Here is a 16,682-nt window from a genome sequence, read left to right on the forward strand (position 1 = left end):
GGAAATGGCAACCCACTCCAGTATGCTTGCCTGGAAAATTCCATGAACAGAGAAGACTGGCAGGCTACAGTCCATGGAGTAGCAAAGAGTCAGAGATGACTGAGCACACACACAATCATTTTTTTATCCTCTGCTTTTATGGATCAATTAAGCAGGAAAATTTGGCTAATACACTTCTTCATATAGGTGATACATCTTTATATTGGTGAAAAATTTGCTTTCCTCATACATTTTACTCTGTCTAGAATTAAATTTCATGTTGTCTTTCTTCACCTATGTAAAATAATTAAAATGATCATTTATGAAAAGGAAGGAGGCAGTGTTATCCTTCAGCAAGATAAGCTACCAGTGAATTCAAAGGACAGCCTTACCCCTCCCTAGAACTCTGCTATGCACATAGGGAAAGAAAAGTACCCTTTTCCTCTACTTTTCTAAGTTCTTTTCTATAGGGACCCCTATAACAGAAAAATTCACAACAGAAAAGTATACAGATTTTATTTAATAGAAGTTTTATATGACATAAGCACCTTCATAAGGAACACGTGAAGAATTGACTAAACCTGAGTGTTTTTAAGCTAGGTCTGATGAAAAGTAGACAGCCATGGGAAAATGTGATAGAGCAAAAGGGGTTTGAGCTAAGCGTTGTAAACTTTTGTAGTAAACCAAGGAAAACTTAGCAAGACCTGTCCATTCAGATTCCTCTTAGTGTTCCTCAGTCTTGAAGATAAGGATGTTCCTATCCTCTAAGTATTAATATAAGGAGCGGGCACGTGAGCTAAGTCACTTCGATCATGTCCCACTATGTGCGACCCTGTGGACTACAGCTCTCCAGGCTCCTCTGTCTGTGATTCTCCGGGCAAGAGTACGGGAATGGGTTGCCATGCCCTCCTCCAGGGGATCTTCCCGGCCCAGGGATCCAACTTGCATCTCTTATGTCTCCTGCATTGGCACACAGGTTCTTTACCACTACCACCACCTGAGAAGCCCAGTATAAGCAGGGCATCTCTCAGTTGAAGGTTTTATGACCTGACGCATGGGAAGGTCAGAAAGTCCTTCCTGCACATGACATTTCTCAAATTCCTTCGGCTTAAAATATTCAGTATGTCAAGATGTCGTAATTTGGGGTGGCGTGTCCTGAACCCCATCACAGAGATAATATTTTAATCTATTATCAGTTTTTGTGATTGTAGGTGAGGAGAAGCATGTCAAAAATATGAGAACTGCCTCTAACCTAGGAGGAGACCAAGAGAGGAGGGGAATTTAGACAAGGAAGGCTGGAGGACATGAAGACAGACTTCATACACTTGGAATAGAGATATAATCCCAGCTTTAGAATATGAAGGAACCCTAGAGATAATCTAGTTCATATTCTCAATAGTAGAGCTAAACGGCTTATATCAGGGAGGCTAAAGAGCAAAGTTTTGTTGAAATCTTATTTTCTTTTTGTTTTTATAAGAAGGAAACATGAATTGTTAATCTAGGTAAAGGTTCAGGTCAGTTATTTTTGTCCTTCAGTACATAATGGAAACTTCAGAGCAAACAATAATTGAATATTTTAAAGAGGCAATAGAAAATGTTCCTCAGGTAGTACATAAATTTGATAACTATTTAATAGTTTAAAGATAATACACAAGTTAAACCGCTGTTTTATTTTTTTTAATTTAAATTTATTTATTTTAATTGGAGGTTAATTACTTTGCAATATTGTATTGGTTTTGCCATGCATCAACATGAATCCACCACGGGTGTGTACACATGTTCCCCATCCTGAACCCCCCCCACCTCCCTCCCTGTACCATCGCTCTGGGTCATCCCAGTACACCAGCCCCAAGCATCCTGCATCGAACCTGGACTGGCAATTCGTTTCTTATATGATATACATGTTTCAATGCCATTCTCCCGTCATGCCACCCTCTCCCTCTCCCACAGAGTCCAAAAGACTGTTCTATACATCTGTGTCTCTTTTGCTGTCTCACATACAGTGTTGTCGTTACCATCTTTCTAAAGTCCATATATAGGCGTTAGTATACTGTATTGGTGTTTTTCTTTCTGGCTTACTTCACTCTGTATAATAGGCTCCAGTTTCATCCACCTCATTAGAACTGATTCAAATGTATTCTTTTTAATGGCTAAGTAATACTCCATTGTGCAGTTGTGCAGTAGTTTGAGCATTCTTTGGCATTGCCTTTCTTTGGGATTGGAATGAAAACTGACCTTTTCCAGTCCTGTGGCCACTGCTGAGTTTTCCAAAATTGCTGGCATATTGAGTGAAGCACTTTCACAGCATCATCTTTCAGGATTTGAAATAGCTCGACTGGAATTCCATAACCTCCACTAGCTTTGTTCATAGTGATGCTTTCTAAGGCCCACTTGACTTCACATTCCAGGATGTCTGGCTCTAGGTCAGTGATCACAACATCGTGATTACAGCACAATTGCACTCATCTCACACGCTAGTAAAGTAATGCTCAAAATTCTCCAAGCCAGGCTTCAGCAATATGTGAACTGTGAACTTCCTGATGTTCAAGCTGGTTTTAGAAAAGGCAGAGGAACCAGAGATCAAATTGCCAACATCTGCTGGATCATGGAAAAAGCAAGAGAATTCCAGAAAAACATCTATTTCTACTTTATTGACTATGCCAAAGCCTTTGACTGTGTGGATCACAATAAACTGTGGAAAATTCTGAAAGTGATGGCGATACCAGACCACCTGACCTGCCTCTTGAGAAATTTGTATGCAGGTCAGGAAGCAACAGTTAGAACTGGACATGGAACAACAGACTGGCTCCAAATAGGAAAAGGAGTATGTCAAGGCTGTATATTGTCACCCTGATTATTTAACTTATATGCAGAGTACATCATGAGAAAGGCTGGACTGGAAGAAGCACAAGCTAGAATCAAGATTGCCGGAAGAAATATCAATAACCTCAGATATGCAGATGACACCACCCTTATGGCAGAAAGTGAAGAGGAACTCAAAAGCCTCTTGATGAAAGTGAAAGTAGAGAGTGAAAAAGTTGGCTTAAAGCTCAACATTCAGAAAACGAAGATCATGGCATCTGGTCCCATCACTTCATGGGAAATCAATGGGGAAACAGTGTCAGACTTCATTTTTTTGGGCTCCAAAATCACTGCAGATGGTGACTGCAGCCATGAAATTAAAAGACGCTTACTCCTTGGAAGGAAAGTTATGACCAACCTAGATAGCATATTCAAAAGCAGAGACATTACTTTGCCAACAAAGGTCCGTCTAGTCAAGGCTATGGTTTTTCCAGTGGTCATGTATGGATGTGAGAGTTAGACTGTGAAGAAGGCTGAGTGCCGAAGAATTGATGCTTTTGAACTGTGGTGTTGAAGAAGACTCTTGAGAGTCCCTTGGACTGCAAGGAGATCCAACCAGTCCATTCTGAAGGAGATCAGCCTTGGGATTTCTTTGGAAGGAATGATGCTAAAGCTGAAACTCCAGTACTTTGGCCACCTCATGCGAAGAGTTGACTCATTGGAAAAGACTCTGATGCTGGGAGGGATTGGGGGCAGGAGGAGAAGGGGACGGCAGAGGATGAGATGGCTGGATGGCATCACTGACTTGGACATGAATCTGGGTGAACTCCGTGAGTTGGTGATGGACAGGGAGGCCTGGCATGCTGCGATTCATGGGGTCGCAAAGAGTCGGACATGACTGAGCGACTGAGCTGAACTGAATACTCCATTGTGTATATGTACCACAGCTTTCTTATCCACTCATCTGCTGATGGACATCTAGGTTGCTTCCATGTCCTGGCTATTGTAAACAGTGCTGCAATGAACAATGGGGTACATGTGTCTCTTTCAATTCTGGTTTCTTCGGTGCGTATGCCCAGCAATGGGATTGCTGGGTCATAAGGCAGTTCTATTTCCAGGTTTTTAAGGAATCTCCACACTGTTCTCCATAGTCCCTATACTAGTTTGCATTCCCACCAACAGTGTAAGAGGGTTCCCTTTTCTCCACACCCTCTCCAGCATTTATTGCTTGTAGACTTTTGGATCACAGCCATTCTGACTGGTGTGAAATGGTACCTCATTGTGGTTTTGATTTGCATTTCTCTGATAATGAGTGATGTTGAGCATCTTTTCATGTGTTTGTTAGCCATCTGTATGTCTTCTTTGGAGAAATGTCTGTTTAGTTCTTTGTCCTATTTTTTGATTGGGTCATTTATTTTTCTGGAATTGAGCTGCAGGAGTTGCTTGTATATTTTTGAGATTAGTTGTTTGTCAGTTGCTTCATTTGCTATTATTTTCTCCCATTCTGAAGGCTGTCTTTTCACCTTGCTTATAGTTTCCTTTGTTGTGCAGAAGCTTTTAATTTTAATTAGGTCCCATTTGTTTATTTTTGCGTTTATTTCCAATATTCTGGGAGGTGGATCATAGAGGATCCTTCTGTGATGTATGTCGGAGAGTGTTTTGCCTATGTTCTCCTCAAGGAGTTATATAGTTTTCTGGTCTTACGTTTAGATCTTTAATCCATTTTGAGTTTATTTTTGTGTATAGTGTTAGAAAGTGTTCTGCTGCTGCTGCTGCTAAGTCGCTTCAGTCGTGTCCGACTCTGTGCGACCCCATAGACGGCAGCCCACCAGGATCCCCCGTCCCTTGGGTTCTCCAGGCAAGAACACTGGAGTGGGTTGCCATTTCCTTCTCCAATGCATGAAAGTAAAAAGTGAAAGTGAAGTCACTCAATTGTGTCCAACTCTTCACGACCCCATGGACTGCAGCCTACCAGGCTCCTCCATCCATGGGATTTTCCAGGCAAGAGTACTGGAGTGGGGTGCCATCACCTTCTCCTAGAAAGTGTTCTAGTTTCATTCTTTTACAAGTGGTTGACCAGTTTTCCCAGCACCACTTGTTAAAGAGATTGTCTTTTCTCCATTGTATATTCTTGCTTCCTTTGTCAAAGATAAGGTGTCCATAGGTGCATGGATTTATCTCTGGGCTTTCTATTTTGTTCCATGTTTTCTTTAATATTTCTAAAGATTTCGTTTCAAATTTCCTAAATATTTCAGTTCCAAATTTCAGAGTTCATATTTAGTGTCCTAGTCATATAATGTGGGTCTAACTGTTATCTATGAATAGAAATACTTTGAAGGTCTGTTCTCATTTGCTTGAAGTCAAGGTTGGTTTTGAAGCTTTATTTTTAAAACTCTTAACTTTTTTTAAATATCAGAAGCTATCGGAAAGACCTCAAGCTTACATTTTTAATTTAAAAAGCACATAAATTCAGTTGTTTTCATTATTACACCATGTTATTCATCCTTAGTAAATGCTAGATTTGCTCTTGTCTCTGTGTCCTGAAGAATTAATTTCTAAAAAAGTCTTCAAAGTAATATTGAGGTACTTGTGTTCAGAGCAAAGTGATAATAAAGAGGCTTAGTAAGATTCTTGTTTGGATCTAGATTTAAGATACTTGAATTACAGTTTCTATTCATGTATATTACTACAGCTGAATGGACCTTGTATAATGTGGGAGTATATGGTAGCCACTACTGAAGAATGTCTCCACTGTCTGGATTAATAGTTTTGAGAAGTACATCAATTGTTGTTCAGTTGCTCAGTGGTGTCCAACTCTTTTGCAACCCCATGGACTCTAGCCTGCCAGACTCCTCTGCACATGGGATTTCCCAGGCAAGAATACTGGAGTGGGTTCCATCTCCAGGGGATCTTCTTGACCCAGGAATCGAACCCACATCTCCTGCATTACAGTCAGATTCTTTACCATTGAGCTACCGGCACAGGAGAGCTCCTGGTTTCTCTGACACCTATCCATTGCCCCAGTTCGTGAGTTCCATCAACCTTATTTAAACAGCCAGTCAGTCCTGCCTGAGAACCTACTTTGCTTGGTTAAATCAGAGCCCCTGCCCAACAGGAACTCAGTCTTATGGCTAAGGCAGAAAAATGAGATAGATAATTGCCATACTGTGTGAAATGCTCTATGTCTGAGCCATACTCAGAAAGCCTTGGGAATATTAGGATGGTCATCTAAGCCAGATAATGCCTGAAACAGGTCTTAAAAGACAAGTGGAAGTCACCTGAGCAATGAAGAGAAAGAAGACACTTGAGACTGAAAAAACATGTAGTGGGTGGGTGCAAAGAATGTGAGGAAGACACAATAAGGGAATTACAAGTACTCTGGGTATACTTGGCTGGAATATATGAGGTTAGAAAGTGAGACTAATGTAGGCAAAGGTAACTTACAGAGAATGTTGTATAATGTGCTAGGAAATCCAGGTTTTATTCCATAGGCTGTGAGAAACGGTTAAAGGATTTTAATCAGTTAAGTGGCATGCTCAGATTTGTCTTTCAGTGAGAAAAAGAATGACTGTGGAAGGAATGGTGCAGACAAGCCTGGAAGGATGGACTCACCCAGAGATTTGATGTACTTAAATATTCCTTCATATTTGCAGTCACAGAGTGAGGTCTCTAGCTTTGCCCTAAAATAAACTAGTTTTCCTGGGCCCTTTGGGTTGGTATCTATGCTGGAGAAAATCCAGGGAAATGACTCCTGTTGCTGTTTCTTTTTCCTCATACTGTATCTTGACAAAAGATAATTATGTACCATAACACTAACAAGTATTGATAGGTAGTGGTGCCACAAGCTAGAAGGCCAGGAGGCATTTAGTGTATTTGCCCCTCATACTAGTTACTCTAGGTTTGGCACAATGCTGAAATCTGTTTACTCAGCAAATATGTTAGATGTATTCTAGACACTAAATTAAGCATTGTAAGAGTTTCATAGATGAGATAAATACAGATCCTTTATATAAGTCATTTAAAGTCTTGATGAAAGTCAGGTACATTAGTATGTATTAATGGTTTTAGTCTCTAAGTCATGTCTGACTCTTGCGGTCCTCTGGACTATAGCCTCCTAGGCTCCTCTGTCCATGGGATTTCCCAGGCAAGAATATTGGAGTGGATTGCCATGCACTTATCTAGAGGATCTTCCCAACTCAGGGATCGAATCCATGTCTCCTGCATTGACAGGCAGATTCTTTGCCTTTGAGCCACCAGGAAAGCCAAATTAGTATGTGTTATAACAGACCAAATGGCTGTCATGAGAGATGTACAGAGACTGTAGGAAGGGAAACTTTCATGGAGGAATTCTCAAAAGATAGATAATATTTGAACACTCAAAAATATAGAGAAAATATATTTAGGTATCCCTATTTAGGTAGGGAAAACTATAGGAACTAGGCAGAACATACGCTGGAAACAGTATGTGATCCAGTGTGGTTGGAATTGAAGTAGTTTGGTTCTGTTCATAAGCTCTGAACTGAGAAATTTGGACTTTGTCCTGTAGGCAGCCTTGGAAGTTTTCTCAGGATGGGTGTGGTAATCAGAACTTTGTTTTAAATATTTTAATATAACAATACTGTGAATAAAATGGATTTCCAAAGGAAAAGAGAATTGGAGAAAACAAAAAGCTATTGCTATAGTCTAAGCTCAAAGTAACGAGTGTCTGAAATAGGCAAGTGGTAATGGGATACAGATAGGACAGTGGAATTTATGAGTATAGTACAGTTGAACGTTGCCACTAATGAGATAACAAAAATGAGGTTTTAGAGTGACTTGGAGATGGTGATCCTATTCAAAGAAAGCAGCAATAGATTTAGCAAAGAAAAATGATGATATCTCAAGGGTATAATTTTTATATCAGTTAATACAGCTTAGTTATATAATAGAAAGCTTTTGGCTTTTGATATACTAAAGGTATAGCCTTTACTTTGAGCTCTTTAACACTAACTATAATTTGCAAACTATAACAGCAAACAAAGAAGCCAACATATAACTGAGCATACCTTCTTGGTCTGGTAAGATACAAGTATGCTTTGTGTATAGAAGTGTGATGTCACCAAGTGAGAAATGCTGTGCACTTTCAGAATTTAGAAACCTTAAGGTTATTTCTGTACTGAATTTTGAACCATCAATTATTTAAAGGAATTTTAAAATCTTTTAGTAAAGTAAATAATTTTTTGGAATATGAAAATTTGCCTATGTAACTTACCTATATCATGTATCCATATTATTCTTAGAACTAATATTTTTTCTGCATTCCTCATTAAAGTGTGATGCATCTTCTTGTACCATCATATAGACTGACTTGTGACTGTAAGAAAGTCTTCGTATCTTAGAAATGTACAAGATAATACACATCATCCTTACCTGTTAATATTGTTCTAATAACCCAACTCCTTTATCATACACAAAAATATTTAAGGTACAAACACACCTGAGGCAGTGACTGCTATAGTAATCAGATGCTTTTGTGTTTTTATAGCTACTACTATTCCATAGAAGAGATTTCATTGCAATTTCTATCAACTTCTTTAATCATGTCTTATGTCTTTTAATTCTTTCAAATTCATCATTAAAAATCCAAATAGCAAAATGTCTTATAAACACTGAAAAGATAATAGCTAGTGTTTATATGTGGCATTGTTTTTATTGTGTTTTTTTTTGCCAAAACCAATCTTAAAATTATGGTGGACATTGTTATAAGTACACTATCAAGATGTATATATGATTGAGGCTAATTACCACATAAATACTTGGGCTTCTATAGCCTTGGTCTCTAAACTGGATACGTGAAGCTGAAGCTTTTTAAGGTTATAGTTTGTAAAATAGTATAGTGTCCATCTGTTGGGTAGTATACCCACTATAGAACCTCTTTAAGTGTAGGTGGATTCTTTACCACCTGAGCCCCCAAGGGAAGCCCAAATGCAAAAGGCAAATGCAGTGAATCCAAGTTTTTGTCTAGAATGTGAGGTTAAGCAATGAAGTAACAATCACAATTCTAAAAAATGGATGTTCGTCTCTCAGTTCAGTTCATTTGCTCAGTCGTGTCTGACTCTTTTCAACCCCATGGAGTGCAGCAAGCCAGGCTTCCCTGTCCATCACCAACTCCCAGAGCTTGCTCAAACTCATGTCCATCGAGTCGATGATGCCATCCAACCATCTCATCCTCTGTTGTCCCCTTCTCTTCCTACCTTCAATGTTTCCCAGCATCAGGGTCTTTTCCAATGAGTCAGCTAAAGAACTCACACATATTTGTCCTCTGCTGCTGCTGCTGCTAAGGCACTACAGTCGTGTCCTACTCTGTGTGACCCCAGAGACGGAAGCCCACCAGGCTCCACCGTCCCTGGGATTCTCCAGGCAAGAACACTGGAGTGGGTTGCCATTTCCCTCTCCTATTTGTCCTCTACTTCAGTTCAATGAAATAAAACAAGTCTTTTGATCATGGAGAAAGTGCATATTGCAGTGTATTCTTTTATCATTTTGCTCTCCTTGCCATGTTGTGCCCAGAATTAATCAGAGTCTCTATATGTCAGAAATCTTCTTCTGTTTCATTGTACTTCAGTTCAGTCACTCAGTCGTGTCCGACTCTTTGCGACCCCATGAATCGCAGCACGCCAGGCCTCCCTGTCCATCACCAACTCCTGGAGTTCACTCAGACTCATGTCCATCAAGTCAGTGATGTCATCCAGCCATCTCATCCTCCGTCGTCCCCTTCTTCTCCTGCCCCCAACCCCTCCCAGCATTAGAGTCTTTTCCAATGAGTCAACTCTTCGCATGAGGTGGCCAAAGTACTGGAGTTTCAGCTTTAGCATCATTCCTTCCAAAGAAATCCCAGGGCTGATCTCCTTCAGAATGGACTGGTTGGATCTCCTTGCAATTTGTCCTATTAACACAAAATATACAGAATCTGTTCTTTGTTCATTTTTCAAACACCTAATACTTTATTATGATTATGAAAGACTGAAGATTAAAAAAAACTTTGACTACCTGCCTTTACAAGAGTCTGACAGCCTCTCATGTGTTTAGAATTTGCCCTGAAAAAGTTCTACTTCATCATATGATGTTTGCGTCATATGAGAATTTCTGTTGTAGGCAATGAAAGGTAAATAATTACCAAGGAAACAAGATCTTTAAATAACCAAAACTGTCTGCATTGTCCAACTTACTTAAGAAGAGAATGTTCATTGTAAATGTATTAATATGTAACTAGACCAGTCTCATTCTCCTCTGCTATTTGCCAGTCACACAGTTAATAGCTATCTAGAGGTTTGATCATTCTGTCTACAAATATCCGTGTTTACCCAATCTTATTTGCACTATAAGTTTTATGACAAGAGTGTTCTTGGATGAGTGCTTTTATATGTTTTCCAGGATTTTTTTGACTGAACTAAACTAAAAATGGGGCAAGTGTGGTTTAAGATTTTTTTTCTTTTGTGTCTTATTGTCCAAAGTGTTAAAATAGCTTTAAAAAGGTTTGAAATAGTTTTGTATTTTGGATTCTAACTTGTCTCTTACCCAAAGGACTCTGTTGCCATGATACTTTGTCAGCATTTTAACATTTAATCTAGTGAACATTTTTTTAAACATCAAACCATAAAACACAAAAGCAAATTCTAGAATGATAAATTTATGACATACTTGTAGTGACTAAAAGGCAATTTGGACTAAAATCTTCTTTAAAAGCATGTAATAAATTGGTGATATTGAACCTAGAAACTCATCTAGATGCTTGTGTATGACTTTAGATACAGATATTAGATATTGGGTATTTGGATACAGGTGGGTACTTTTTTTAAACCAAATATAGAATTTATCTTGTAAAGTAAATAATTTTATTTAATTCTTTAATGTGTGGCTGAATAAATTATGTATAGAGAAGGCGCTCGAATAAGTTTAACACAGTCTGAGCATTGCCTTTTACCTTTGATTTTGAAGGGAGAGAGTCTAATGGGCTCAGCCCATGTCAGATACCCACCTTCGCCCTCCCTCTCCCTACTGTCCTGTCAGTCTTGATTGTGGCGGGGTCTCCTGACGCAAACGTGACCGCCTACGCTCATCCTTTCATCAGGGTCAGTGGTTGAGGTCCTTTCAAACAAGAAGGCAGGGTTGGGGCAGGCAGTGCAAACGTGTCTGCTAGAGCACTTAACTAGTATAGATTTGTATTGTTTTTGCTACTGAAAAAACACTAAAAAGGAAAAATGTACATGGTTGACACTGGCTATTTGATAAACACAGAAACTCTCTCTGGCAGTTGATTTAGGCTGGCAGATGTAGATTGCTTTGCTGAAAATAGTGGAGTTGTCATATTCACAGTTTGAGAAAAATCAAAAGTTTTTATGGTATATCCTTATTAAAGATTAAAGTGCTATTGTAGTAATTATATGCTGAGGACAAAGTCATTTCTGTTCATGAAAACTGAAGCCAATGCTTTGAATACTGAGTCATTTCATTGTAAATGTTCAAAAAACTAGAGCTGATGAAATGTTCTAGAACATTCTAACTAAACAGTGTACCTGGAATGGTATCTATTCTATTTCTCATTTCATTTTCCAGAACTTTTTACATCCTTCCCCTCATTATTAGTGCCAAATGCTTCTCTTTAAAGAAAAATGAATTAACAGCTGACTAGAAGTTTAAGATAATGTGTTCAACTTCCACCATCAATCTTGAGAGTAGGAGCCTCAAATTTCTCCTCTTGGTGTTAATAAGGGAAAAAGAGAGATTGACAGAAACAGAGAGAAGTAATATTCTAAAGATGAACCTACAAACTGGGGCAGTTGAGAAATTTTCATGTCAATAAATAATTATAATTTTATAATTATATTAATATAATATTAATTACATTATAATTATAATGTATAATTCTTCTACAGCAATGACTGATTAGTTTTTTTTGGGGGGGCAGATATTCGTTGCTTGTGATATAACCTTTTAAAATGCTATGTCTTTTCCATTTTGTAAAGAACATATCTAAAGTGGAAGTTCAGGGGGAGTTGCTAATATTGAACATAACATCTCTTCATGATTATCATCAGTGATTGTTAAGGAGGAGACAAAATACAGCCTAGACAGACGTCTCACAGACTGACCTTCACATTCACTCTCCTCCTAGCCTTTCTCCAACTTGTTGCCCAGGTGCAAATGTGATCTGTTCTTATCTGCCTAAAATACTTCCTGATTTTCCTCGCTCTAGGAGAAAGACCAATTTTAACAACATGATCTGCAAGGCACTGTATGATCTGGCCTCTGCATTCATTTCCAGGCTAGTCTTATGCTGTCTTTGCTCTCTGCATTCCACTATACTGGCCTTCCTTCCTTCTCATGATTAGTCATGTGCCTCCCCAATTCACACCTCACATTCCTGCCTTAAATAGTTTGTCCCTTCCACCACCCTATACCACCTGTATTCTATTCTGTTGCCTAACTTTTATTAATTATTCAGATTTACCTCAGCCATCACTTATTTCCTAGTGGAAACTTTCCCTGTCCTCCTCAAATTGACATGTCCTATCAAAGCATCGTATACATCTGTTTCAGAGCAGTTTTTGTAGTTGTTAATTTATGCTTTTTAAAAAAGTGATTGATATAATAATATCTTTCTCTATAGACTCTATAGGAAGAATCATCTTTTTAATTGCACTCTTTTGTAATAGAGCTTTAAAATAATCACAGTAGTAGTAATAATAGTAATAATGAATTTAAAGCCATGAATGTTGTACAACCTATGTGATTGCCATTGATTTGCTACATTCTGATCACTTTCACAATATTTTGTTTAATCAAGAAAGTCTTGTTTACATCTTTGGCTAATCTTTTTCCTTTCTGTCAAAAGTTCAGGGGGAAAAAAGAAGTAAAACTGATGAATAACTAAAGCAGTAATTAATAAAAGTTAATTAATAAAGTAGTAATTAATTAAAAGTTTATTGTGTACACACCAAAAGACAGTTTGCAAACCAGGAGCAGTTGAACCAAAACATGGAGTGAGGCTTAGAGGTATATTGTTAAAAAGCAGCAGTGACCATTTTTCAGTGACTGGTTACAATATTAGAATTTTCTTAAATGAAAGGGAAATGGGTAGTGAACGTCAAATATCAATTTAGGGAGACAGTTTAAGTTTCACTTACAATTTTCAGAGGCATAAACAAGAAGTGACCCAGGTCAAGTTAGCCTCGCTTGTCTTGCAAAACAAGCTAAATTAATCTTTGCTTGTGTGACTAAACTGGTTTTGTCTGTTCAGGGGATTTTCAAGTCTTATCTCCATTTGTGTTTGATTTTAATGGTACTCTCTTCTGAGAATTAATTCCCTGTGAGCTTCTCTCACACATTCAAATCTGCACACAAATAAATGTTTCCCTTAACCTTTTTTCTCAGTTTTGTTCGGGGTCACATTTCAGGCAGCATCAACATTCCATTCAGCACTGCATTTACTGCTGAAGGGGAGCTTACCCAGGGACCTTACACGGCCATGCTCCAGAGCTTCAAAGGGAAGGTCATTGTCATCGTGGGGAATGTGGCAAAGCACACAGCAGAGGTAAGTGTACTCAGAAATGTCATATGGACCTCATGATGAGTTGTTTACCGGCCTACTGCAACAGGTTGTCTAAATGTTATTTCTTCAGGAGCTGGTTGCAAATCAAATGAGCTTTGAATATCTGTCTATATTCTTACATCAAAGAGATTGTCTACCTTTTCCTTATAGAAGAATTCAAGCCTTTTTTCCTCACTCTACAGCATCAGGATCAATACTAAGCTTGCTGCTGCTGCTGCTAAGTCGCTTCAGTCGTGTCTGACTCTGTGCGACCCCATAGACGGCAGCCCACCAGGCTCCCCCGTCCCTGGGATTCTCCAGGCAAGAATGCTGGAGTGGGTTGCCATTTCCTTCTCCAATGCATGAAAGTGAAAAGTGAAAGTGAAGTTGCTCAGTCGTGTCTGACTCTTAGCGACCCCATGGACTGTAGCCTACCAGGCTCCTCCGTCCATGGGATTTTCCAGGCAAGAGTACTAGACTGGGGTGCCATTGCCTTCTTCAATACTAAGCTTAGGAAACTTCAAATGATAGCCTACTATGTTTTGTTGTGGTTTTGATGTTTTAACTATTTTCTGAAATTACAAGAAGTAAATTCAGTTCCTTTCATTGGAGAAAAACAGTGGGACTTGATTGGTGGTTTTGAAAGTTGATTGTGATGGATCATTTGTGGGTTTTCTTTCTTACAGGCCCAAAGCTTTATGGTAATAGAGAATTTGGGAAGGATATCAACTTTCAGGAACTGAGGAGTATATGAAACAGTAAAATGGCTTTTCTCTCTTCTGGCTATGTTCTTAAAATTTTTGAAACTTGAAACAGAGTAGTTTCTGGAGGCCAAAAACTTCACCTTTTTTTTTTTAATTTATTTATTTTTAATTGAAGGATAATTGCTTTACAGTATTGTGTTGGTTTCTACCAAACATCAACCTTTACTTTTCATAAAAGACAAGTTAGAGGCTATCTGGACTATGAGAGCCAAATGTACTTATTTACAAATCCCTCAGTCAAACATTAAAATGTACACTTTGAATATGTATAAGTTATTGTATGTCAATCAGAGCTCTATAAAGCGGCTTTTAAAATGACATATCTAGATGTAGGCAACAGTGAACAAGGACAGGCCCTTTTTCTAAAAGGACAGAAGAATCTGTTCCTGAAAAAGTAGCAGAGATAGTTTGCTCTCTGAAGATAGCTTATGCAAATAAGCTGAATAATCCAGAAAGGATATCTATGGAAATGTAGTCAAGTGAGAACTTTAAGACTATTGTCATAGGCTGTTTTAAGCATCTAATAATCTTGTTTCAGAAGTATTGGCTTTTGACACTAAATTAAAGTCATCCTTGGTTAAAAAAAAGCTTAATTGACAAAACTAAAGAAATATCTGAGTGGATATTAGCTATGTAAGTCTTAAATTATTCATTTCTCTTTTATGTCACTGTATTTAGCACCTGATAGGGAATCTAAATTTACCTATTTCAGAGAAAGTCAGTATAGTAAATGACTAATGTGCAATTTTAATAAGTAACTGAGAAGATTTTAGAACTAAAGCCTTGGTATCTCAATTATTTTTATGTAAATCGGCTTTTATTATTACTATTATTACCACAATACTGCTGCTGTTACATTAATCCATATTGCAATATCACTCCAATGAAAAATACCCATTTTCCATTACAATGCATATCAATACATTCAACTCACAGAAATAGTATTCAGAATCACTTATTTCTGGGTGGCACATAATACACAGCCTTAGGAAGAGTTGTTTTTTATTACTCCAAATGAGCTGGACTTTAAAAAATTATTTTATATTTTGACTGCACCATGAGGCATGCAGAATTTTAATTCCCTGACCAGGGGTATAACTCACACACCCTACAATGAAAGCATAGAGTCTTAACCACTGGATTGCCAAGGAAACTGTCAGGAAGAAATGTTAACAGTGATAATCATCCCAATTACTGACTGGTGATTGTGTGCTTGGCACTGTGACAAGTACTTCTATATGTTATCTCTTTTTATTCTTCATAACAATTCTATCAGTTCAGTTCAGTTGCTCAGTCATGTCCGACTCTTTGCAACCCCATGAACCGCAGCACACCAGGCCTCCCTGTCCATCACCAACTCCCGAAGTCCACCCAAACCCATGACCACTGAGTTAGTGATGCCATCCAGCCATCTCATCCTCTGTTGTCCCCTTCTCCTCCTGCCCTCAATCTTTCCCAGCATCAGGGTCTTTTCAAATGAGTCAGCTCTTCACATCAGGTGGCCAAAATATTGGAGTTTCAGCTTCAACATCAGTCCTTCCAATGAACACCCAGGACTGATCTCCTTTAGAATGGACTGGTTGGATCTCCTTGCAGTCCGAGGGACTCTCAAGAGTCTTCTCCAACACCACAGTTCAAAAACATCAATTCTTCGGCGCTCAGCTTTATAGTCCAACTCTCATATCTATACATGACCACTGGAAAAACCATAGCCTTGACTAGATAGACCTTTGTTGGCAAAGTAATGTCTGCTTTTTAATATGCTGTCTAGGTTGGTCATAGCTTTCCTTCCAAGGAGTAAGCATCTTTTGGTTTCATGGCTGCAATTACCATCTGCAGTGATTTTGGAGCCCCAAAAAATAAAGTCAGCTACTGTTTCCACTGTTTCGCCATCTATTTCCCATGAAGTGATGGGACCAGATGCCATGATCTTAGTTTTCTGAATTTTGAGCTTTAAGCCAACCTTTTCACTCTCCTCTTTCACTTTCATCAAGAGGCTTTTTAGTTCTTCTTCACTTTCTGCCATAAAGTTGGTATCATCCGCATATCTGAAGTTATTGATATTTTTCCCGGCAATCTTGATTCCAGCTTGTGCTTCTTCCAGCCCAGCGTTTCTCATGATGTACTCTGCATATAAGTTAAATAAGCAGGGTGACGATATACAGCCTTGCTGCTGCTGCTGCTAAGTTGCTTCAGTCGTGTCCAACTCTCGGCGACCCCATAGACGGCAGCCCACCAGGCTCCCCCGTCCCTGGGATTCTCCAGGCAAGAATACTGGAGTGAGTTGCCCTTTCCTTCTCCAGTGCATGAAAGTGAAAAGTGAAAGCGAAGTCGCTCAGTCGTGTCTGACTCCTAGCGACCCCATGGACTGCAGCCCACCAGGCTCCTCCATCCATGGGATTTTCCAGGCAAGAGTACTGGAGTGGGGTGCCATTGCCTTCTCCGATATACAGCCTTGACGTACTCCTTTTCCTATTTGGAACCAGTCTGTTGTTCCATGTCCAGTTCTAACTGTTGCTTCCTGACGTGTATACTGGTTTCTCAAGAGGCAGGTCAGGTGGTCTGAT

General features: G+C 38.9%; 1 protein-coding gene across 2 annotated transcripts in view; it reads left to right on the forward strand.

Moving 5' to 3' along the window:
- The window catches only part of TBCK (TBC1 domain containing kinase), a 208,963-nt gene that overhangs the window by 163,961 nt on the left and 28,320 nt on the right, over positions 1-16,682 (forward strand). For both annotated transcript variants that reach the window (XM_002688086.6, XM_005207674.5), the window contains exon 25: positions 13,195-13,354. In XM_002688086.6, the coding sequence (XP_002688132.1) occupies positions 13,195-13,354 (160 nt within the window). The remainder of the gene's footprint in view (positions 1-13,194; positions 13,355-16,682) is intronic.

The sequence above is a fragment of the Bos taurus genome, chromosome 6 (assembly GCF_002263795.3).
Source record: "Bos taurus isolate L1 Dominette 01449 registration number 42190680 breed Hereford chromosome 6, ARS-UCD2.0, whole genome shotgun sequence".
NCBI lineage: Eukaryota > Metazoa > Chordata > Mammalia > Artiodactyla > Bovidae > Bos > Bos taurus.